This window comes from Canis lupus, chromosome 12, assembly GCF_003254725.2.
Source record: "Canis lupus dingo isolate Sandy chromosome 12, ASM325472v2, whole genome shotgun sequence".
Classification (NCBI taxonomy): Eukaryota; Metazoa; Chordata; class Mammalia; order Carnivora; family Canidae; genus Canis; species Canis lupus.
The window spans coordinates 49173621-49199194 of NC_064254.1; the positions used below are offsets into that span (position 1 = coordinate 49173621).

The 25574-nt window shown below is 38.8% G+C and overlaps 1 protein-coding gene and 1 long non-coding RNA gene across 5 annotated transcripts in view; one reads left to right on the top strand and one right to left on the bottom strand.

Moving 5' to 3' along the window:
* Positions 1–5499, top strand: part of LOC112658696 (uncharacterized) — a 46343-nt gene extending 40844 nt beyond the window's left edge. For all 3 annotated transcript variants that reach the window (XR_004804205.2, XR_003135900.2, XR_003135901.2), the window contains 2 exons: positions 2725–2839; positions 5356–5499. This is a non-coding gene — a long non-coding RNA (uncharacterized LOC112658696). The remainder of the gene's footprint in view (positions 1–2724; positions 2840–5355) is intronic.
* Positions 1–25574, bottom strand: part of MDN1 (midasin AAA ATPase 1) — a 166437-nt gene that overhangs the window by 123865 nt on the left and 16998 nt on the right. For both annotated transcript variants that reach the window (XM_025444928.3, XM_025444927.3), the window contains exons 6-15: positions 24282–24524; positions 23907–24038; positions 19797–19900; positions 17221–17335; positions 12079–12272; positions 11097–11178; positions 6740–6835; positions 5072–5184; positions 3482–3630; positions 2521–2581 (exon numbers count right to left, since the gene is read on the bottom strand). In XM_025444928.3, the coding sequence (XP_025300713.3) occupies positions 2521–2581; positions 3482–3630; positions 5072–5184; positions 6740–6835; positions 11097–11178; positions 12079–12272; positions 17221–17335; positions 19797–19900; positions 23907–24038; positions 24282–24524 (1289 nt within the window). The remainder of the gene's footprint in view (positions 1–2520; positions 2582–3481; positions 3631–5071; positions 5185–6739; positions 6836–11096; positions 11179–12078; positions 12273–17220; positions 17336–19796; positions 19901–23906; positions 24039–24281; positions 24525–25574) is intronic.

Below are 25574 nucleotides of genomic sequence, written 5' to 3' on the forward strand. Positions count from 1 at the left end.
TCAGTAAAGCATGCAACTCTTGATCTCAGGGTCATGAGCTCAGGCCCCACGTTTGGTGTGGAGTCTACTTAAAGGGGGGAAAAAAAACCCACAAACCTAAAATTAAATGAAGGAAAAAGGTATACCAAGCTAATACTAATAAAAAAAACAAGGGGGTACATATACCAACAAAGATCAGTAGGCAATCTGCATAACATAAAACTCTGATGGTCTCTGAAGCTTAACTTTTACCAAGTGTTTTTAATCCTCAATAATAATCTTCTTAAAACCAATCTAGGGATCCCTGGGTGGCGCAGCGGTTTAGCACCTGCCTTTGGCCCAGGGCGCGATCCTGGAGACCCAGGATTGAATCCCACGTCGGGCTCCCGGTGCATGGAGCCTGCTTCTCCCTCTGCCTATGTCTCTGCCTCTCTCTCTCTCTCTCTCTCTCTCTCTCTGTGACTATCATAAATAAATTTTAAAAAAAAATTAAAAAAAAAAAATCTAAAGGATCCAGATTCACAAACCAAACTAATTAGGTTTATAAATTTCTTTCATTTTTTTTTTAAAAGATCTTATTTATTTATTCATGATACACAGAGAGAAGGCAGAGACATAGGCAGAGGGAGAACAAGGCTCCTCGCAGGGAGCCCGGTGTGGGACTTGATCTCGGAACTCTGGGATCACGCCCTGAGCTGAAAGTAGACACTCAACCGCTAAGCCACCCACGCATCCCTCTTTCGTTATTTTTTCACAATAGTATTTGACATATGCAAACTATGTTTAACATAAGTTATAAAACCTAATAAAACAGATGAAAGTAACACATCCCCAAAATAGTTATTACCCTTTCTAGATCCCATCTCCCTGCCAACTCTTGAATATTGTTTTCCACTCCCTTGTCTTTTAAAAGTAATTTTGTCTCTCTTATATACAAAAATTCATAAGCAAGGGAATCATCCATGCATCTACAATGTTATATACTAAAAGATCTGATTTATACTACTTTCCAGTAATACAAAAGAATAGGAAACAATGCATATTTCCAACCATATAAAAATTGAAGCATATGTAAGTTTTCTGATAGCTGATGCTAACCTACTGACAAGGAAAAATGAATATATATTCTTTTTAGCAAGTTGGCACTAAAACAAAATTCCAGTTACCTTATTCTGATTCTAACCTTTTAATATTATCAATTGCATCAGGACACAAATAAGCATCTTTGTACTCACTATGTTTAAAACGACTTAAAATGGTTGACATAACACTATAAATTCATACAAGAGACAGACCCAGTCCATGTTCATTTAGTACAAGCCTAGCCATTTATGTTAGGAATACATAACAAGAGAATATTCCTGCAGACACATATAGATACAGAATAGAGAGAAATACATGGTAGTATAGATATACCTAGTTAAGTAACAAATTCTATGTTAGTGAAAACACATGGCCAAGTACCTCGATGAGGGAAAGGGGAGATTAAGTGTCAATTAATTGATAGAAGTAAAATAAAAACAAGGTAGAAAGATCACCGGGGAAATAAAAGTAGAATTAGAGTAAGAAAGATAAGCCTCAGCTAATGGATCTTAAGATAATATATATTTAAAACATATATATAACATATATATTTAAAATAAATATTTAAAGCATTAAGCACATAATTACTAACATGTGAAGAACAGAATATAAGTTATAGGTAAGAAAAGAAAAAGTACCAAAGGAAGCAGGATTCCAAAGTGGCACTCTACTCACAGCGAGGAAGGATATAAGACAAAGAGTATAAACAAAAACTGCTGTAATGTGGTCCTCAAAAAAAAAAAAAAAAGATAAATGAAAAGCTTTCTGGCAGACACCATAAAGAGCAAAAAGGACAATAAATTCTACTTCGTGCCTTTAACGATTTTTTTAAGTAACTGTTCTGAGTTAATAAGACAGATCCTAAAAAAAAAAAAAAAAGACAGATCCTAATATTGCTCAACATAAAGTATGCCAACAGCATCCATCAGCTTTACAGCTTTCAGCACAAACTAAAATTGTAACTGTAACATATTCAAAAATACCAACATGGAAGAAGGGCATTTTAATGACCTTTGTGGGGTCCTAGGAGCAGCATTTAACCAAATAGAGAGTTAGTTAATGTTTCAAAGATAGCTGAACTGCAAGAGAGAGTCTAGCTCCAAGGCATTGTGACTCCAGAATGTAGGCTGATAAATGACTGGACACACAAATATTAGTTGGTTATATACTTTTTTTTTTCTCTCTCTCTCCATTCCAGTATGATCTTTGAAAGCAAGAACCTCAAGTGTTCTTTAAAATAAAAAGAAACATCTACACATCCAAGAGCTCTGCAATACAGTCCAATAAATAACCTGCTTGGGTAGGGGTAGGGGTGCACATCTTTGAACCTTTTTCTAAGGCTACTTTTGAACTTTAAATGGAAAAATTATTTGTTCCCTCAAGCAGAACATAAAGTTAACAAGAAAATAATTTAAAAAAAAAAAAAAAGAAAAGAAAATAATTTTAAATCATACTCACCCCCCAAGCAAGTCTGCAGTGTCACTTTGTTGATTCATATTGACAACCCTCAAACGGTGGCCTTTTAAAAAGAAAGGGCGAAAGGGTCACTCTGAAAATGTCAAGACTAATTATATCCAGTGTGATCTTTAAGGATGTGTGGACATGAGCATAAGGCAAATCTTTAAGTGTGTATTTCTTCTGATCCTCTTATTTTACTTTCAGGAATTTCCCAACCATTCAATAATTTTCACCTAACCCAGAAAGATATGTGTAAGAAGATTCATTGTGTATTATTGCTGTGGCATCAGATAACTGAAAACAACGAAAAAATCCTTCAGTAAGTCAATGTCGTCTATAAGTTAGAATTAAATAAACAGCCAGTATAGAATATTATTAATTAGCCACTGGAACAGAAATGAGGCAGTTCTATTTTTAAAGATGCCCAATTTATTTAGGAACTAAATGCAATACAAAGAGCATGATCCCATTTCTTTCAACATAAAACCAGACTTAAATGTTTATATATTTGCAGGCCATAGATTAGAACGAAAAAAAGTTGATACCAAGCCATTAACAGCAGTTATTTCCAGGAGGAAAAAATTACATTATTTCCGAGGAAAAAATCTTCAGTGGTTATTTCCAAAGTGGAGTGGTGGCACTTTTTAAACTCCCAATATTTTGTGGACTTTTTATTTAAGGGGACATAACAGGGCAGCCCAGGTGGCTCAGCGGTTTGGCACCGCCTTCAGCCCAGGGTATGATCCTGGAGACCAGGGATCAAGTCCCATGTCGGGCTCCCTGCATGGAGCCTGTTTCTCCCTCTGCCTGTGTCTCTCTGCCTCTGTGTGTGTGTGTGTGTGTGTGTGTGTCATGAACAAATAAATAAAAATAAAATATTAAAAAAGGGGGGGTTAGATAACAAAAAAAGGCAATGTCAAATGTTTATTGTCTGGGGGCAGAGTGCTTCCCCTCAAGTTACCTGTAATGTGAGCCAAGTACTGGACAGTAGAGGTCTTGCCAGTCCCTGTCTCTCCCACCAGCAACACAGGCTCCCCTTTACTAACACACACTGCAAGCTGTTCAATAAGAACAGAGGACGGCCTTGTAGGAGCAAAAGTGAACTTCTCCCTGGGAACAGAAAAACAAATAAGCAGTCAGAGAAGCAGGCTACAAGTTTCTCTTAAGTGTTATTTTGAGGAACCAGATTTTCCAGACTCCACAAAAATGAGAAAACAACCCACAGCATCTGTTTTCATACTATAAAACAGGAATCCTTAAAGTCTATGAGTTGCAGAATTCATCAATTCTACATTACACCCAATACTTTACTAGATTCCCAAGATTCAAAACATCAATAAGGTAGGACGTTATCTGTCCTAGCTATGTCATCCTAAGCCAATTACTTAGGCTCTCTTAGCCTTCATTTCCTCACCTGTAAAATTTGGATCAGAGTTACTATTTATGTTGGGTTGAATAGTCTTTCCCCAAAATTCATGTCCATCCAGAACCTGTGAATGTGACCTTACTTGGAAAACGGGTCTTTGCAGATATAACAAATAAAATCCTATCATACTGGGTTTAAGGGTAAGCCTTAAAATCCAATGACTGCTATCCTTATGAAGACAGAGAGAGACTTAGAAACAAAAACACACACAAAAACAAAAACACAAGAAAGATGATATGACAATGGAGAGAGAGAGAGAGAGATGGAAGAGCGTAGCTACAGAAACAAGGAACACCAAAGATTGCTGGTAGCCATCAGAAGCCGGAAGGAGGCAAAAGCCTTCGGTGGAAGTGTGGCCCTGCCAACATTATTATGATTTCAGATTTCTAGTCTCCAGAGCTGTGAGAAAATAAATGTCTGTTGTTTTAGGCTACCAAGTAATTTGTTATGGCAGCTGTAAGACATTAATAAGTTAATTCATAAAGTTATTATAACTGCGGGGATCACTGGGTGGTGCAGCGGTTTAGCGCCTGCCCTTGGCCCAGGGCGCGATCCTGGAGACCCGGGATCGAATCCCACGTCGGGCTCCCGGTGCATGGAGCCTGCTTCTCCCTCTGCCTGTGTCTCTGCCTCTCTCTCTCTCTCTGTGTGATTATCATAAATAAATAAAAAATTTTTTAAAAAGTTATTATAACTGCTACATAAGAAGACATATGCAAAGCACTTAGCACAATATTAGGTGTATACAAAGTATTTAATAAATGGTAACCAGATCTCAGATTCTAATACAATTCCAGCCTTCAAGGAATTAACAGACTAACGTTAGGACTTCGTCTAACTTCCAAGTGAGGCTTACTTTGTAAATACATGATAGTGAATAAAACAAAAAATACATTTTTCCTAGTTCCAAGTCCCTAATGACCCTCATCACCTCCTTTACCTATTAATGTCTAATTTTATAGAATATACTTTAGGAAAGCACTGCTTCTTACCATCCAGCACAGTAGAGAAGTCATCATTCACACAACACATTTTGCTCAGACACAAGGGGCTGGACTAGTCAGTCAGTCCTTCTATCATGTTCCTAAAGCCCCACAGTCTCAGATTAGTTGAGAGACTATTTACCTCTGTATGTGGACAGCCTCACTTTGTTTCCGTAGAAGCCGTACTCGACCCACTTGCACATCTAGCTCATTGATCACAATTTCGGGTTTATAAAGCTGACAGAAGAATTCGGCCTATGGAAGGAGACAGAGTAAAATTCTGTATAGTCTTTAAAAAAAATTCTGTATATTCTTCAAACATTTCCTCGTCCATGTGGCTTACTATGCCCATCTAATTAGCCCTTTACTACTAAGGATTTTCTACTTCCAAGATAGGCGAGTTAGCTTTAATTATGTCTTTTTTAGAACTGACTGAATTTGGGCAGCCCGGGTAGTTCAGCGGTTAAGCGCCGCCTTCAGCACAGAGCATGATCCTGGAGATCCAGATCAAGTCCACGTCAGGCTCCCTGCATGGAGCCTGCTTCTCCCTCTGCCTGTGACTCTGTCTCTCATGAATAAATAAATAAAATAAAATTGACTGAATTTCTGTTCATGTTTTTTAAAACATTGATTATGAAATGCTTTCCTATAATGGTACTTTTTATTCATTCAAATAAGCCCATATCTGCCTATATCTAAAGTGAACATACAGACATATTCCAATAACAAATGAACAGAAAGTTCTACTCCTAACTAAAATTTATGAAAAAAAAGTGATTGTTCTTCATCTATGCTTTTCTAAAATATTACTAAATATTCTAAAATATTAGATTCTAAAATATTGTAGGAAACAATGACCTGAATGAACCATGGTACATCTGACTACAGCCAGAACACAAAGGGAAGCTGTGACAGATGCTTCCAGGGTATCTCTACCCATAAGCGATTCCTCTCTTGTCCTTGTCACCAATCCTAAGAACCCATTTTGTTTAGATTTGGGGCAGGAATGAAAGGAGCAGTGAAGTGTTCAGGGAAAGTGAATCTCTCTTCAACCAAAAGGGATAAATACTGATCAGTCTAAGCCAATTGTGGTAGTTTCATTTCTTTTTTGCCTACTATAATTATTAATTATTTAAGGCCCATTTAGTAGGTGTTCTGTCACCTGCAGCTAAAACCATCTTAACAGTTTCAGAATCGTAAGGAGCCCCTTGAACATAAGGTTTTTTTGAGTCATCTATTTGGAAATGGCAGATATCTGCCACAAGATGGGCCTCAGACATTTCTCTAGCTACCATTACCACTCTGAAGGGCTCTCTCCTCCAAAAATACATATTTTGAAATAAAACAAGAATGGCAAAATATTAAAAATGTCAGCAATGAACCTACGTACTAGTCTTTGTACTATTCTTGGTATCCATTGGTACTACTATTCTCAATTTTTCTGATGTCTGACATTAATGAAAAGTTGGAAAAAATCTAATTGTGCCTAAAATCACAAAGGTGTTACTAAAACAGCTCCAGTCCTGAGTCCACAATCTATGAAATAACACGTCCATTAAAACACTGGAGAAAATAATGCATACATGGTGATATAAGGTACAAGGTGACTCACTTTAAGAATGTAGAGCACATGGAGAACTACTTATGTAAGAGACAGTGAGAGCTTTATATCCATGAAAGGCAACAATGAAACTATCAACTTTGACAGAGGAAGTAGTTATTACAAAGGAACTATTAGATAAGGACCAGAGACTAGCAAGTAAATATCCCAGCTTCCTTCCAACAGAAAAGTAAAAATAGCACTGCATACCTTTTTCTTGGAAATGTTCAATTTGCTTCCAATTATTTCTGCCATTTTCAGTTTGCTTGTATGCTTAGAAAGCATTGCTGTGAAACAGTCCAGAGCCTATTAAAATAACGAAGGTCAATGCAAATTGATTTTTTTAAAATACTACATTAATCACAGAGCACCACTACCCTGGCCACAAAAAGGAAGAACATAAAACCCAGGAGAAACATATCTGCTAGACTAAAGAGAGTAGAAATAAGGTACCAGCCCTAGACTCAAGGGCCTTACCATAATACAGACAGGATAAACAAATGTGAAGGCTTTACTATCAAAATACTGATTAGAAAAAAAAAAAAAAAAAAACCCACACAGAAAAGGCTTCATTTTACAGGGTACCTGGCTGGCTCAGTTGGTTAAGCATCTGATTCTTGGTTTTGGCGCAGGTCATGATCTCAGGTTCCTGGGATCAAGTACCATTGTTGTGCTCTGTGCTCAGCAGGTAATCTGTTGAGGATTTTCTTCCTCTCCCTCTACCCCTTCCCCTGCTCATACCTCCCCTCCTGCCTTCTAATTTTTTTAAAAAGCTTCATTTTACAAATTGAAATTCAGGCAAAAATAGAATTAGAGTTAATCATTATATGATTCATGAGGGAACTGACTCTTAAGCCACGAAAGTAACACCAAAAGATTACTTGCTAGCTGTAAAGGAAAATTCTTGATGCACACCCCAATGGCAGTACTCCATCTCAGCCAACTACTGACAGGCCAACCAGATATGTGTCTTCTGCTTTTTTTTTTTTTTTTTTTTTTGTAAGTAAAAAATGTGGGGCTTAAACTCACAACCCTGAGATCAAGAACTGAGCTAAGGTCAAGAGTCAGATGTTTAACCAACTGAGCCACTTGGGTGGCTCCAGATGTAGGTCTTCTGATGAAATGAAATATAAAGTATATATTACCACTAAAAATGAATTCTACCCAAAAAGTTTGAATTGGAATACATTAAGCATTTTGATAAACTTCTACTTACAGGAAAGACAAGAGAGAAAATAACAACAGAAAGGTACTATGAGTACAGTAAACAAAGAATACATTTGGTTCTGTCACCACCAAGTGTAAAACATCAATAAACTTCATAAGCATTTAAAAAGAGAGGGAATTTATACAGTCCTTGTTCCTAATACCTGGCACAGAGTTTTAAAAACCCTTGGAATTACCAAAAATAAGAAGTGTCTTTTGTTATTCACTAAGGCCCCTTTGGACCATACTTAAGTTTATTAAGCTAAGCAAGGTGTGGGACACCTGAGTGGCTCCGGGGTTGAGCGTATGCCTTTGGCTCAGGATGTGATCCCTGTCTGGGGATCGAGCTCCCAGCCAGGAGCCTGCTTCTCCTTCTGCCTGTCTCTGCCTCTGTCTCTCTCATGAATAAATGAATAAAATCTTTAAAAAAAAAAGTTTAAAAAAATTTTTATTATTTTTTATTTTTTTAAATTTTTATTTATGATAGGCACACAGTGAGAGAGAGAGGCAGAGACATAGGCAGAGGGAGAAGCAGGCTCCATGCACCGGGAGCCCGACGTGGGATTCGATCCTGGGTCCCCAGGATGTGATCCTGGGCCAAAGGCAGGCGCCAAACCGCTGCGCCACTCAGGGATCCCTAAAAAAAATTTTAAAAGCTAAGCAAGATGACTCTTAATGGCCTTTAGGTAGTTTAAGGAGGGACTGGCCAGGTCAGAAAGACCAAGCACTGACTTGGAGGGTTGAAATTTTTAGCTCCACCACTAAGGGAGGGAGGAGGAGCTAGAAATTATGCTCGATCATATGGCCAATGACTTAAGACCTAATAAAATACTGGACATCCAAAGCTTGGAGAGCCAGCTGTTGGTGGACATATGGATATGCCAGGAAGCTAGTACACCCTAACTAACTATGCTCAGGACCCTTGAGACTTTGCCCTTTGTCTCTTCCATTTGACTGTCTTTAAGTTATATCTTTTATAATAAAACCATAACCCGTACTTTAAGTATAGTGCTTTCCACGGAGTTCTGTGGGTTGACTATTGAACCATGAGATGATCATGGGAACCTCTGAATTTATAGTTGGTAGGTCACAAATACAGGTGGCCCCCAAGACTTGCAGCTGGATTCTAAAGTGGGGGTAATCTTATGGAGGCCTTGAGCATTTGATTCTTGATCTTGGGGTCCTGAGTTCAAGCCCCAGGTTGGGTGTAGGGATTACTTAAAAATAAAATCTTCGGAAGGAAGGGAGGGAAAAAGGGAAGAAGGAAGGAAGAATAGAGAGAGATCAAGAAGGAGATACACCAAGGTATTAAAAGTGTTAGGGAATGTCTGGATGACAGCTATTTTTTTTTTTAGATTTATTTATTATTTATGATAGACATAGAGGCAAAGACACAGGAGGAGGGAGAAGCAGGCTCCATGCCAGGAGCCCAATGCGGGACCCGATCCCGATCCCGGGTTGACAGCTATTTTTATTTTACCACTTTGCTTTCTTATATTTCCCCATTTTCAACAATGTATATATATTGTTTCTACATTAACAAAATACCTGTATACAAAAGTTCAGAACAATATTTGTCATAGCCAAAAGGTGAAAACAACCCAAATATCCACCAATGAATAAACGGATAAACAAAATACAAACAAAATCTGTTATTATCAATACAATGAAATGTTATTCAGCCATAAAAAATAATTCAGGCTACAACATGGATTAACTGAGAGAATATGCAGAGTCAAAGAAGTTAGATACAAAGGTCACATATTCTATGATCCCACTTATATGAAATATCCCAAATCAGCAAATCTATAGACAGAGATAATGCCACAGTTTTATTTTAAAAGGCAAAACAAGGTCATCTCTAGAAGGATGATAAATTTAGGGGAATGAAAAAGTGAGTTCACGGGAAAGAAGAACAAGATTCAAGAACTGGCACACAGCATTTCAGGGTTCAGCTCACCATAAGTGTGAACTCCAAATGTGGTTTCTTTCTACTGATACTAACTTTGCCAAACACAACAAGAATGCAATGCAAACCAAATTGGGTCACTACTCTCCTCAATCCCAAATGACAGAAACCAGAGTTAGTTACTTACTTACTTAATTTATTGAGAGAGAGAAAACACCTGATGTGGGGCTCAATCTCACAACCTTTGAAATCATGATCTGAGCCGAAATCAAGAGTCAGATACTTAACCAACTGAGCCACTCAGGCACCCTTAGAAACCAGAACACTTTGGGATACCTGGGTGAGTCAGTGGTTGAGCATCTGCTTTTGGCTTGAGTCATAATCCCGGGGTCCTGGGATAAAGCCCTGCATCAGGCTCCCCACAGGGAGTCAGCTTCTCCTTCTGCCGATGTCTCTGCCTCCCTCTCTGTGTCTCTCAAGAATAAATAAATGAAATCTTTTTAAAAAATAAACAAACAAGAACACTTTATAATCAAAATTAGTGTTTTGGGGATCCCTGGGTGGCTCAGCGGTTTGGCGCCTGCCTTTGGCCCAGGGCGCAATCCTGGAGTCCCAGGATCGAGTCCCATGTCAGGCTCCCAGCATGGAGCCTGCTTCTCCCTCCTCCTGTGTCTCTGCCTCTCTCTCTCTCTCTCTCTTAAATCTTTAAAAAAAAACTAGTGTTTTAAGAGCCCACAGATCTTCAGACAGTATCACTTTTATTCTTAAGCAAGCAGGAATAAATATCTCCCTGTTCTTATTGAATATGACAGAGTTGTAATTCAAGGGGGGGGGTTTCCCTCCCGCACAACACATTTTTTGCCCAAGCCCAGCATACAAGGCTATACTTTGTAACCCCTACGTAAATTTCTCCGGACTAAAGTAAAAGGCCCTACCAAGAAGTGGAAAGATCAGACAAATACAACTCTTATCAAATAGATTATGAAATTTTATGTAGGAATAAATACTGAGCATTTTTTTCAGTAGGCTCCATACCCAAAATGGAGCTCAAACTCATGACCTCAAGATCAAGAATCATATGCTCCACAGACTGAGCCAGCCAGTCACCCCTAATACTACACACACATTTGAGAAACACTTTATATTTTACAACATTACTGTCACCTAGGAGACTTTCTTTTCATTTTATCTGTAATATTTCAGTGTCTGCTTTACTGTATCTAAACTATCCTTATTTATAATTTATAGTAACCTGTTTTAAAACTAAAAACAATATTATGCCCATATTAATATGTCCAGTTAGTTTTAAGGCAACATTAGTTGAGTTTTAACTAGCTAGGGATAATAAACACAAAAGAAAAATTCTGATAGCAGCCAAGAGACAGAAAATGACAATGGAAATCAACAGCCTCACAGGATAGAAAGAAAACAAACATGAAGACTCTATCTTACCTCTTGAAAAATATTTAAGGATGCTGATGAAGACAGACTGTCAAAACAATGGACAATCCTATTACACCAATTCAGTAGATCCCTTTAAAAAATAAAAACAAGGAAATAAAAGACCATAGGTCAAAGACATCAAAACCATCAGAGTTCAATTCAATCCACCTAAGTCTGGGGAACACATGACAATGAAGTCTCTCTGTTTCTCTGGCATTGTAAAGATAAATAGTGCAGTGGACAGAATAAGTGAGGGGCCCCACCTATTAGAAAGTCATCTGTCACATATATTATCCCAATCCATGCCAGATAAGGTTGGGGAGAGTGGGGCAGCAACTAACTCTCAGAGCAAAAATCAGGGGAGTTGCCCCATTCCTAAGGCTCACTTAAAGGGAAAGCCAATCATCGAGAATAGAAAGCAAAGGTACAGAACTCACTATATATAGCAAAATCAAGGGTCTTATTTAAGACCCCAATTGTCACGAAAGAAAAAACCAGTCAAAGAATTATGTCACTAAGGAGTTTCAACCTTAGCTTTTAAAGTTATTTTTTTTCCTTTTCTTTTTTTTTTTAAGCAGCCTCCACATCCAACGTGGGGCTTAAATTCATGACTCTGAAATTAAGAGGACCATGTTCTACCAACTAAGCCAGTCAGGTGCCCTCAAAGTTATTTTTTAAAGCTAAAATAACATTCCCTTATAAGCCTTCCTAATCATTATCTATAAGATCTGAAACAGGATCCAACATCATGAAGCAGCCCACAAGTCTAATTTCAAAACCTGACCTCTCATAACCATTTAGTGATAGCTGCTAAGAACTTTTAAGGGAAGTAATTTTTAAAATATTAACTCAAGGAGCACCTGGATGGCTCAATAGGGGGAGCACACAACTCTTGACCTTGGGGTCATGAGTTCGAGCCCTGTGATAGGTATGGAGCCTACTTAAAAAATAAATAAATAAAATATCAACTCAAAAGTGCTTAATCTAGTACCTTAGAGACAATTCTCTTCCCTCAAGGCTTAGTCTTTTGTTTTCTCTTCTGGCTTCTGCAAATTCTTCAGGTACCTGTTCACATGTAACAGAACTATCACTGCGAGAGTGATGTTTCTCTCCAGTAAGTTGGATGTAAATGTCAAGCAGGTGATCAGTTACTGCCAAGAGGCTGGGATATCTATTCTGAAGAACCTGACAGAGGGAGGAAAAAAAGCAAAGAAAATTTAGCAGCAGACACAGTAATTTTTAAAAAGCACATATAAGGGTAGCCTGGGTGGCTCAGTCAGTTAAGCAGCTGACTCTTGGTTTCAGCTCAGGTCATGACCTCAGGGTCCTGGGATCAAGCCTTCCATCAGGGTCCACGCTCAGGAGCCAGTCTGCTTGAGGACTCTTTCTCCCTCTCCCTTGGCCTCTCCCTGAGCTCACTCTTGCTCGTTCTTTCTCTCTCACTCTCTAAATATATAACTTTTAAAATAAATAAATAAAGGCACATGTAAACTCCTGCTAGTATTAGTCAAGCAAAAAATGAATTTCTCTTTGAAATTTGTACCAAGTAAGTACTCCCCCAAGAAACCCAGTGGATGCCTAAAACTGCAGATAGTACAAAACCCTAAACATACTATGTTTTTGCCCACAGACATACCTATGATAAAGTTTAATGTACAAATTAGACATAGTAAGAGATTAACAATAACTAATAATAAAATAGAACAATTATAATATGCTGTAATAAAAATTATATGAATGTGGTCTCTCTCTCAAAATATCATGTATTATGGGATCCCTGGGTGGCGCAGCGGTTTAGCGCCTGCCTTTGGCCCAGGGCGCGATCCTGGAGACCCGGGATCGAGTCCCAAGTCGGGCTCCTGGTGCATGGAGCCTGCATGGAGCCTGCTTCTCCTTCTGCCTATGTCTCTGCCTCTCTCTCTCTCTGTGTGACTATCATAAATAAATAAAAAATAAAAAAAATACATATATATCATGTATTATGCTAACATGAGATGATAAAATACCTAGAAAATGATATGAAGGGAATGACACAGGCCCTGTGATGTAGTGTCAGGCTACTACTGACCCTCTGACAATACATCAGGGGAACCATCTGTTTCTGGACTGAGGTTGACTGTGGGTAGCTGAAAGTGCAAAAAGCAAAACCAAGGATAATGGGGAGCTACCATGTAAGAACTTCTGCCTGTACCAATAACCCTTGCCCCTCAAAAACCACAACTTTTTTCCTGGCCAGAACGCAGTTATCTAGCAATCTCATCATTTACACAACTTAGGATACAGAAGCCAGATGGGAAAAGAGTCTTCAAGCAACAAACACATCCAAGTCCTAGGAATTTACTCACTGAAGAATCCTGCAAGTACTACTTTAATTTTAACATAATTCTAGGGGCACCTGTGGCTCAGTTGGTTAAGCGTCCAACTCTTGGTTTTGGCTCATGTCATGAGCTCAGGTTGTGAGATCCAGTCCCAAGTCAGGAGCTGTACTCAGCAGGGAGTCTGCTTGAGATTCTCTCTCGGGCAGCCCGGGTGGCTCAGTGGTTTAGCGCCACCTTCAGCCCAGGGCCTGATACTGGAGACCCCGGATCAAGTACCACGACACGGGATCCCTGGGTGGCGCAGCAGTTTAGCGCCTGCCTTTGGCCCGGGGCGTGATCCTGGAGACCCGGGATCAAATCCCACGTTGGGCTTCCAGTGCATGGAGCCTGCTTCTCCCTCTGCCTATGTCTCTGCTTCTCTCTCTCTCTGTGTGACTATCATAAATTAAAAAAAAAAAAAAAGATAAAAAAAAAAGTACCACGTCAGGCTCCCTGCATGGAGCCTGCTTCTCCCTCTGCCTGTGTATCTGCCTCTCTCTCCTCTCTCTCTCTCGTTCTCTCTCTGTGTCTGTCATGAATAAATAAATATAATCTAAAAAAGAAAGAAAGAAAGAAAGAAAGAAAGAAAGAAAGAAAGAAAGAAAGAAAGAAAGGGAGGAAGGGAGGAAAAAGAAGAAAAGAAAGAAAAAAGAAAAGAAAAAGAAAAGAAAAGAAAAGAAAAGAAAAGAAAAGAAAAGAAAAGAAAAGAAAAGAAAAGAAAAGAAAGAAATGAACTCTTTGGGGGAAAAAAAAGAGATTCTCTCTCTCCCTCTACCCCTCCCCCGATTCCCACTCCCAAAGGCTGGCACATGTATGTGCTAAAATAAATAAATAAATATATCTTTAAAAATAAAAAAACAAACACAATTCTACTAAGATTTGTTAGGTCAGGGCAGCCCGGTGGCTCAGTAATTTAGCGCTGCCTTCAGCCCAGGGCGTGATCCTGGAGACCCGGGATCGAGTCCCGCCTCGGGCTTCCTACATGGAGCCTACTTCTCCCTCTGCTGTGTCTCTGCCTCTCTCTCTCTCCTCTCTGTGTTTCTCATGGATAGATAAATAAATAAAATCTTAAAAATAAAAAAATAAAAAAAGATTTGTTAGGTCATTTTTCAGCAAAAGCAACCAGAAGCAATTAATAAAAAAAAAAAATAATAATAATAATAATAATAATAAGCATATAAAAGCAAACCACAGTAAAAGAAGCTAATATAAAGTACTGATAAAAAGCAACTGATCTTTAAAAAGCAAACAACAAAAAGCAACAGAAATTAAAAAGCAAAAGATGTACTTAATTAAAAAGCAAAAGTAAATGTACCTATTTACTTCAATTATTGAGAATTTTTTTCAGAATAATACTTGGTACTCATACTATTGGTTTTAAGCTTTTATGATATGGATTTATTCAAACAGGTCTATTTGAGAAAAAAGGGAAATATGTATGTATTAGAAATACTGTCTGGGGTGCCTGGCTGGCTCATCAATGGAGTGTAAGACTCTTGATCTTAGGCTGTGAGTCCAGCCCCAGGTTGGGTGTAAAAGTTATTTAAAAACAAAATCTTGGGATCCCTGGGTGGCGCAGCGGTTTAGCGCCTGCCTTTGGCCCAGGGCACGATCCTGGAGACCCGGGATCGAATCCCATGTCGGGCTCCCGGTGCATGGAGCCTGCTTCTCCCTCTGCCTGTGTCTCTGCCTCTCTCTCTTTCTCTCTCTCTGTGTGTGACTATCATAAATAAATAAATATTTAAAAAAATAAAAATAAAAAAATAAAAAAATAAAAACAAAATCTTGGGCATCCCCGGTGGTGCAGTGGTTTGGCGCCGCCTGTGGTCCGGGGTGTGGTCCCGGAGACCTGGGGTCGAGTCCCACATCGGGCTTCCTGTATGGAGCCTGCTTCTCCCTCTGCCTGTGTCTCTGCCTCTCCTCTCTCTCTCTCTGAATAAATAAATAAATCTTTAAAAAAAATGAGGGATCCCTGGGTGGCACAGCGGTTTGGCGCCTGCCTTTGGCCCAGGGCACGATCCTGGAGACCTGGGATCGAATCCCACGTCGGGCTCCCGGTGCATGGAGCCTGCTTCTCCCTCTGCCTATGTCTCTGCCTCTCTCTCTCTCTCTCTCTCTCTCTCTCTGTGACTATCATAAATAAATAAAAAAATAAAAAATAAATAAAAAATAAAAAACATTGAAAAGGAGGTCCTTTTTAAAAAATAAATAAATAAATAAATAAAAACAAAATCTTAAAAGAAATTGTCATCCAATACATTTAAATTAGCTTGAAAAATATATTGTGATTCCAATTTGTATATGAAATATCCACTTATTCTGTATATGTAATGTATACATATTTACAAAAATAAGGATCTACAACCTTTTAACAATGTCATCTCGAGTAGTAGATATCACAGATTTTAATTCATGTTTTTTTACTGAAGGACTTTACAATAGATACTGCTGAAAACATGTTTCAGATAGATTAAAAATTAAAACAAAATAACAAAATCAATAAAATGGATACATACATGGATCTTTAAAATGCAGAATATATATTTTTGGGTACGGAGAAAACATTTATTTATTAAATTGGACATATATATTCATGACCTTGGTCACCACAAACAAAATATAGACTATTTCCAACACCCAACCGAGATTCTCTCTCGGGCAGCCCGGGTGGCTCAGTGGTTTAGCGCCGCCTATAGTTCGGGCTTGATCCTGGAGACCCAGAATCGAATCCCATGTCGGGCTCCCTGCATGGAGCCTGCTTCTCCCTCTGCCTATGTCTCTGCCTCTCTCTCTCTCCTCTCTGTGTATTCTCATGAATAAATAAATAAAATCTTTTAAAAAAATAAAATTAAAATTAAAAAAATAAAAAATAATTCATCTCAATTTTTATTAATACCCTGAACAAAATGTGTATTAAAAGTTGTTGAATATATGAGACATTAGTTACAAAACAACTTAGTAATTATTTTTTAAAAAAAGGATCTTTGGAAACAATTGAGGAAACTTGAATATAGTCTGAAAATTAAATGGCATTGAGACATTACTGTTCATTTTACTGGGGACAATAAAGTTATTGTGATTATATATGGAAAGGCCCAGGGCACCTGGATGGCTCAGTTGGATAAGCGTCTGCCTTAGGCTCAGGTAATGATCTCAGGGCCTGGGAGTGAGCCCAGGCATCCTTTGGGCTCCCTGCTCAGTGGGGAGTCAGCTTCTCCCTCTGCTCCTCCCCCCTGCTTGTGCCCTCACACTCACACATGTGCTCTCTCAAATAAATTAGTCTTTTTTTTTTTTTAAGATTTATTTATTTATTTATTTACGAGACACAGAGAGAGGGGCAAAGACACAGGCAGAGGGAGAACCAGGCTCCATGCAGGGAGCCCAATGTGGGACTCGATCCTGGGACTCCAGGATCACGCCCTGAGCTGAAAGCAGAAGCTTAACTGCTGAGCCACCTAGGTGTCCCTCAAATAAATCTTAAAAAAAAAAAAAAAAGCCCTTAAATTTTTAAAGCAAAGTATTGAAGTATTAAGTGTATGCATTGAAGTATTCAGGAATGAAATGTTAAGGGGTTTGTTTTCAAATATATTGGCAAATAAAAAATATTAGATGAAGCAAATGCTGTAAAATGTTAGTACATTAACTGTTAAACTTGGGTTGATGAGTATTTTGATGATCAATTACACTATTTTCTCTATTTACACGTATATCTGGAACTGTTAATAATAAAAAGTAAAAAAGAAAACCACTAATGCTTTCCCCTGATAACCACATACCTCATTCAGTTCGGTCTTATCCATGTTATCCATGTGAATTTTTGTCCAGTATTTGTCTAGCAGAGTAGCATGACTATTTAGAGGTCGATACCAATTTCCTCCACAGCTCAAGAGTCTGTATTTCAAAATTAAAAAAAAGAATTACACAAAATTCCCAATTTAATCTTTAATTATGCCTCTGGTTAGCCCTTGCTAGACTTTATCTCATTCTGGTGCCAGATTACCAATATGTTGGGCTCATAGGGCAGATGACAAATGAAAGAGAGGCTGACAGTTGACCCAAGTCTGACTCCTTTCCCCTTTTTTTTTTTTTTTTAAGATTTTATTTATTTATTCACGAGAGACACAGAGAAAGAGACAGAGACACAGGCAGAGGGAGAGCAGGCTCCATGCAGGGAGCCCGATGTGGAACTCGATCCCAGGACTCCAAGATCACGCCCTGGGCTGAAGGCGGCGCTAAACCACTGAGCCACCCAGGGATCCCCTGACTCTTTTCCTAAGGTCATATAATAGAGCTTTAACCAAGTTATTTTCTAATCACTGTAAATGATCCTATTAGGTTTTTCTATCTTAACAGCATGTTTCTCTTCCTTAAGACATAACTTTAGGAAACAGAAAACATAATCCAAAGCCCACAGCATTAAAAATAAGTTCAGTGCTTATTACCAAAAGCTACAGTACCCAAAATCATTAAAAATTTCAAGAAGGAATATTCATTAAACACATACTCTGGCCAAGCCACAAGCTTGCATCTAGGCCATTTATTGTAATGCATGTTCACAACTTTCTGAGATGGTACCTTACTTTTCTTCTAATGCATAAAGAGGAAGAAAGTAATGTCCTCTGATCACTCGGCTACAAATGGCAGAGGTAAGAACTGAATTCAGATCTGTTTGGACACCTTCTACAACGTCCCAGGACTTTCTGAGATATGAACATAGCAGAGAAGAACTTTACTATCTCTGAATAAAGGCAGGGTTTACTTAAAAAAAGCAGGACCTAGCAAAGTGTTCCTTGAGAACTATTAGGTTAACTCCACACTCCACCTCTTGATGTTCACCGAGGCAAACACTACTATAACTACTTATTATGTGACATTACGATCATTCTTGAGCATATTAACATATGGAGAAGTGTACAGATACATACTACCAGTAGAAAATCAATCACTGTGTTCATGTTATTATAAAATATAGACATGGACATATATACTAAATTTGTTTAGCTTTTATTCCTTTGTTATGTTTATATTCAATTTTTTTAGCTACTTGAAATCTACAGGTCATCATCATTACCATCATTGTAGCCAGCCATTAGTTGGGCACTTAATACGGGACAGATCTTTAATACAAGTTATTTCATTTAATCTTTACAACTTACACCAACTTGTAAAGTAAGTAGTATTAGCCCCATCATTATCAGACAAGAAAAGTACATACAGGTACAAAATATCAGTGTCAGGACTCAAACCCAGGGCTGTCTAACAACGGTCTCAACAGTGATTGTTTTTGAAAACATGAAAACAAGATAAAGTTCTAAAAAACTGAATATCTTTAAGTGGGGGGAGGAACCCTCTCATTTTGATTTAATTATCTTTATTTAAAACAAGAATGAAAGGGGGCACCTGGGTGGCTCAATTACTTGGCCGACTCCTTGATTTCAGCTCAGGTCACAATCTCTGGGTCCTAGGATCCAGCCTCATGTAGGGGCTGTGGAAGTACTTTCTCTCTCTAAAATAAATAATTCTTTAAAAAATAAATAAATAAAACAGGAATGAAGGGGCATCTGGAGGCTCAGTTGGTACAATATGCAACTCAATCTCAGCATCGTGAATTCAATCCCATGTTGGGTACAGAGCTTAAATCTAAAATACAGTAATCGGGACACCTGGGTGGCTCAGTGGTTGGGCGTCTGCTTTTAGCTCAGAGCATGATTCCAGGATCTGGGGTTGAGTCCCACCCCACATCAGGCTCCTTGCAGGTAGCCTGCTTCTCCCTCTGCCTGTGTCTCTGCCTCTCTCTCCCTCTCTCTGTGTTTCTCATGAATAAATAAATAAAATCCTTAAAAAAAAAAACTACTACAGTAATTAAGATACTATGATATTGGTGTAAAGATAGACAAATGAACAATCAAAGTAGAGTCCTGAAATAGGAACTAGATCTTTAAAAATTAGCTAATTAAAACAAAACAGGAATGAAAAGGGTGGATCTGGGGATCCCTGGGTGGTGCAGCGGTTTGGCACCTGCCTTTGGCCCAGGGCGTGATCCTGGAGACCCGGGACTGAATCCCACATCAGGTTCCCGGTGCATGGAGCCTGCTTCTCCCTCTGCCTATGTCTCTGCCTCTCTCTCACTCTCTCTCTGTGACTATCATAAATTTAAAAGAAAAGAAAAGAAAAGAAAAGAAAAGAAAAGAAAAAAAGAAAAGAAAAGAAAAGGGTGGATCTGTCATCAGTTCCAACTGATCCTGCTTAATGTGGGCCCAGAAAACTACTCCAGGACTCTGGACTCAGTACTCCAGTGTGGGACTTATGAGAAAAAGGCTCCAGTGGGAATAGATAGGTTAATAGAACATACCTCCTAGTTGCAAAGAACTGAAATCCAGGAGCCACTTTCAGACAGTCACCTCGGCCAGGAATCAAGAGCTCTCCATTCTCCAAAAGAGGGATCAGCACGGAAACCTAAATCACAAAACCCAAATGATAAAACTATTAAGGCAGAAGTAACAAAAAAACAAAATAACCCTCTCTCCAAACAATGAACACATCCTTAAAGGAAACCTTAGTTTTCAGAACATGAACTAAGATCAAAAGGCAAATGGCAATGTGTGAGCCACCTAGACTCCAACGATTTATTCATTCAATATTTACCAAGCCAGACACTCAAAATCCAGACATGGCTGAGGCCTTACAGCCTAGCATCTGACAAAACAGCCATGCAAACCACCATACGGCATGATGAGTATGACCCTAGGGGTGACTGTGAATGAGAACAGAATGGTGTAGAAGCATTGAAAGTGCAGACAGACATCCCAGAGATGATGATATTCATTGAGTCTTAAACGTGAGCAGGAAGCCAGTTTTGGTGGGAGGGAAACTCCCAGCACATATACTCCAGGCAAATAATATTCAAACAGATAAAAATCTCTGTTCCTAAGAGCATAACATGAGAGGATTCCGCTGTCAAGGCAGAATGTGCATATGAAGTAGTGGAAAACTATAAACTTAGAAATAAATAAATTAAGGGTCTCCTGTGCTGAGCTAAGGAGTTTGAATTTTTTTCATGAAAGTTACAGAGAGTAAAATAGCCTGGGGGAAAAACTGTAATTTTTATTTTAGCAACTGTGCAACAAACAGAACATCAACTGAAAGGAGGCTAGCCTACAGGAAAGAGGCAAAAACAAAGATAGGATGGCTATATAGATAGATGTCTGGCTGGCAAGAAAGAAGAGTAAAGAGCAGCCCTGGTGGCGCAGCGGTTTAGCGCCGCCTGTAGCCGGAGGTGTGATCCTGGAGACCCGGGATCGAGTCCCACATCGGGTTCCCTGCATGGAGCCTGCTTCTCCCTCTGCCTGTGTCTCTGCCTCCCTCTCCCTCTCTCTCTCTGTGTGTGTCTCTATGAATAAATAAATAAAATATTTTTAAAAAAAAAAAGGAAAGAAGAGTAAAGAAAGAAAAGAAAAAGAGAAAAATAGGTAACAAAGCAAAAAAGCTAGACAGACGGATGAAAATAAATCCTATGCTAAGGCAGTGGGAGAGAAGAGAATAAAATAAAGAGATAAAAAAATACTAAGCAATTTAATACTAAATAACTAAGAGACTAGAAGGAGACATCAAACTATGGCAGAAAAGGCTGTTCTGAGAAAGAGCAGGCAAATTCCATCTTGGACATCTTTAACTTCCACCAGCTAAGGGACATTTTTTTTTAAATATTTCAAGAAAAGGGTGGGCCATACACATAGATCTAGGGAACATGAGTTTATAGAGGAAGCTTAAAAAGAAAAAACAAGGGATCCCTGTGTGGCGCAGCGGTTTGGCGCCTGCCTTTGGCCTAGGGTGCGATCCTGGTAGACCCGGGATCGAATCCCACATCGGGCTCCCGGTGCATGGAGCCTGCTTCTCCCTCTGCCTGTGTCTCTGCGCCTCTCTCTCTCTCTGTGACTATCATAAATAAATAAAAATTAAAAAAAAAAGAAAAGAAAAGAAAAAACAAAGACCAAAGAGTCAAAGAAAAGGGTTCTAAAATATCAGACGTAATTTTATTAAATATTCTTACTATACACATGGCTAGAAGCTGAAAGGAAAGCCCAAAATAATATAGGAGCAACTCCAAATGATTCCAAAACTTGAAACTAAAGAAAAATAACCTGAATATCTGTAAAAGCTACCTTAAAATAAAAAAGGACTATTAGCTGAGAAGTTCTGAAAACAACAAAACAATAATCAAAAGATCTAGGCATGTCTTTAAGTAAACCCAACTTCATTATAACAGTAATGAAGTTTGAATATAATCAAATGAGCAACATAACCTTTGTATGAACACAACAAATATATGAACAGGAGAATGGTCTACAGAAAATTGGACTAAATGTAGAAGAATTTTCTGACATTTATCAGATACTGCCAAAGGAAGAGCAAGTCATAAATTGTCAGTCAAGTCTTGAATCTGGACTTTACCTCAAAGAATATGGGGAGGAGCAAGATGGCGGAAGAGTAGGGTCTCCAAATCACCTGTCTCCACCAAACTACCTAGAAAACCTTCAAATTATCCTGAAAATCTATGAATTCGGCCTGAGATTTAAAGAGAGACCAGCTGGAATGCTACAGTGAGAAGAGTTCGCGCATCTATCAAGGTCTTCTAAGCAAAACATCTCCAAAGAAACGAGAGCTTTAAATGATACACTGGACCAGATGGATTTCACAGATATCTACAGAACTTTACATCCAAACTCAACTGAATACCTCAAAGAATATAATTAACTATAAGACAATACGAGATCCCTAGGCTCCATCATGGCCTGGATGTAACCTCTCTCATGTTCACCTATCTTCTTTGGCTCTAATTCCACAATGCACAATCCTAATGATTTCCAGATACCGTGATAGCTGAAAAAAACTGCCTAAGGAAGAAAGCACTAGAAAATGGAAAGCCGGGGCAGCCCGGGTGGCTCAGCGGTTTGGTGCCACCTTCAGCCCAGGGCCTGATCCTGGAGGCCAAGGAACAAGTCCCATGTCGGGCTCCCCGCATGGAGCCTGCTTCTCCCTCTGCCTGTGCTCTGCCTCTCTTCTCTTTGTCTCTCATGAATAAATAAATAAAATCTTTTTTAAAAAAAGCAATTTTTCTAAAAACGAAAATATATATCCAGTATATTTTCCGTAATGAAACAAAGACAAACATGCTCTCTTCCTTTACCTGTCCTCAGCCTGCTGCTCTACAGATGCCATAGCTAGGAAGCAGGGTCTCAAAGTTCTCAATGTATTTGTAACATGGGTAAGCTATTTCCCACAAGGCCTATTCTTTTGGAAATGTTATAACACTGATCACATATTCAACTAAAGGAGCAAAAAACTACAATGAAACTGATCACATATCCAACTATAGTATTTCCCCCTTATCCATGTGGAGTATGTTCCAAGACCCTCAGTGGTTTCTGAAACTGTGGATAATACAGAGTCCTATATATACTATGCTTTTTCCTATACATACATACTTTGATAAAGTTTGCCTTACAAATGGGCAAGATAAGAGATTAACAGCAGTAAATGACAATAGAATAGAATAATTGTAATAATATACTATAGTAAAAGTTATGTGAATGTGGTTTCTCTCAAAGTATCTTACTATACTCACCCTTCCTATGGAGATGTGAGATGATGAAATGCCTATGTGACCAGATAAAGTGAGGTGAACAATGGAGGCATTTCGACGTAGTGTTAGGCTACTACTGACCTTCTAATACATTAGGAGGATCATCTGCTTCAGGACTGAGAGTAACCACAGGTAATTGAATGGCAGATAAGGGGGGACTACTATACTCAGTGAAATAGTACCAGCAGAACTCTATCAATTTTCTATCAAACAAGAGACCAGCTAAGTAATTCCACCTCAAGCCAGATTAGGTAGGTAATCATGAATGAGCTTCTCACAAAATGTAACCTCTCTAATCAAATACCTATTTTTTTTTTAAAGATATTTTTTATTTTAGGGAGAGAGAAAAGGAGCAGAGGGGAGGGGCAGAGGGATAAAGAGACAGAGAAGCAGACTCCCCCACTGAGCAGGGAGTCCGATGCAGGGCTCCAATCCCAGGACCCTGGGATCATGATCTGAGCCAAAGGCAGATGCTTAACTAACTGAGCCACCCAGGTGCCCCTGATTTCCTGTCTTTGAAATGTATTTTGTTAAGAGTGATTTTGGGAGATAATTTCAGTAACACAGGTGTCTGGGGCACCTGGATAGCTCAGTGGGGTAAGCATCTGTCTTAAAAAATAATCATGAACCCATGGTCATAGGATGGAGCCAGGCATCCTTAAGCTCTCTATTCAGCAGGGAGTCTGTGTCTCCTTCTCCCTCTGCCCCACCCCCACCCCACTAGTGCTCTCCCTCTTTCTCCTAAATAAATAAATAAAATATTTCGGGGGAAAAAAAAAAAAGACAGAAAATCAGTAAATAATTAGTGAGGTAACATACCACGTCTAAGGGGGCATAGTCAATATCCTCCAGAAGGATCCAGTGTCCCTTTGTGACTGCCTGTGTGAGAGTACCAGGTTGCCACACAAACTCTCCTGGGACATCTGTACACCGATACATTCCCAACAGCATCTGGAGGAAAAGGAGAAAGTTATTAATGAAACCACAAATCTGAGATGCCAATGCCACATCCTTTGATTAATTCTGTTAAAATTCTATACGGATATAAGCAGGCACTTGATGTTTTTACACCTTGGTCCCATCAGTTATGAGGAGGACCAATAACTATTCTCACATTCCCTTAGCAAAAACAATACTTTAATGCAAACATTTATAAGCATGTGAACCCACCAAAATTTGCTATTTCTTAATTACCTTACTGTCGGTCTGATCTCCAAGCTGGACTTTAAGAAGCTGAGGGGGCTTCCTTCTACCTGTCATTGCACCTAAGTGTTCAACTAAGGAAGTTTTGCCACATCCTATTGGTCCTTCCAACAACACAGCATTCTGAGAAGCCACTGCCATAGCCAGTGTCTGAAGATTTTTGCAGATTGAATCAACCAGCACATAAGATCTAAAGGCCAGCTCCTGTTCACGAGAAGAATTCCTATTACTAGCCTAAGGAGGCAAGGGAAAAATAAAAGGCATGTTAACAGTCTTTCCTCCAAAGGGCACAGATTAATTTCTACAACAATGCTTTCACTAACCTTTACATAAACCTCTAATTAGCAGTACTAGAACTATAATAACAACAGGTATGTTATCCAAAATAAGGATCTTTTTCCTTTTGGCAGGATTTAAGGAAAATCTCCCAAAGTCTGAGAAGCCAAAAAAGCTGACACACAAAAGATGGGGGCAAACTTCATCTCATGACTGCATTTTTGTTTTCCTTCCTCTTATACCACATTCTAGGACTTCGTATCTTTTTTTTTTTTAAGATTTTATTTATTTATTCATGAGAGACACAGATTGAGATAGAGAGAGAGAGAGAGAGAGAGGCAGAGACACAGGCCGAGGGAGAAGCAGGCTCCATGCAGGAAGCCTGACGCGGAACTCGATCCCGGGACTCCAGGATCACACCCTGTGCCCAAAGCAGGCGCTAAACCGCTTAGGGATCCCTAAAACTTCATATCTAAAATCAAGAATGCACACAACATATTTATCAATCAGGGAAAAGGATACTTTGTATTATAAAATTATTGTATTTTTTCAGGTATAAATAAAGAATAATGGCTTTTTTAAAAGTTCTTTTCTTTTATATATATATATACTGAAATATTTAGGCACGAAATGATGTGCTATCTGGAAGCTGCTTCAAATAACACCGTTTGGGGAAAGTGTGCAGAACTATAAATAAAATGTAACTGATAATTTATAATTACTGAAGCTAAGTGATGGGTACATGGGGATTCATTACACCACTGTTTCTACTTTGAAATATATTTGACATTTTCCATTAACAAAAAGTAAAAATAATAGTAATAATTCTCTCAATATGTTTAATGTGTATAGAGTTTTAATTCTGCAAAATGAAAAAGTTCTGGAGTTTGTTTACAAAACAAGATGAGTATATTTAACATCACTGATGTGTACACTTAAAACTGTTTAAGATGTTTGGGATGCCTGGCTGGCTCAGTCAATAGAGCATGTGACTCTTGATCTCAGGGT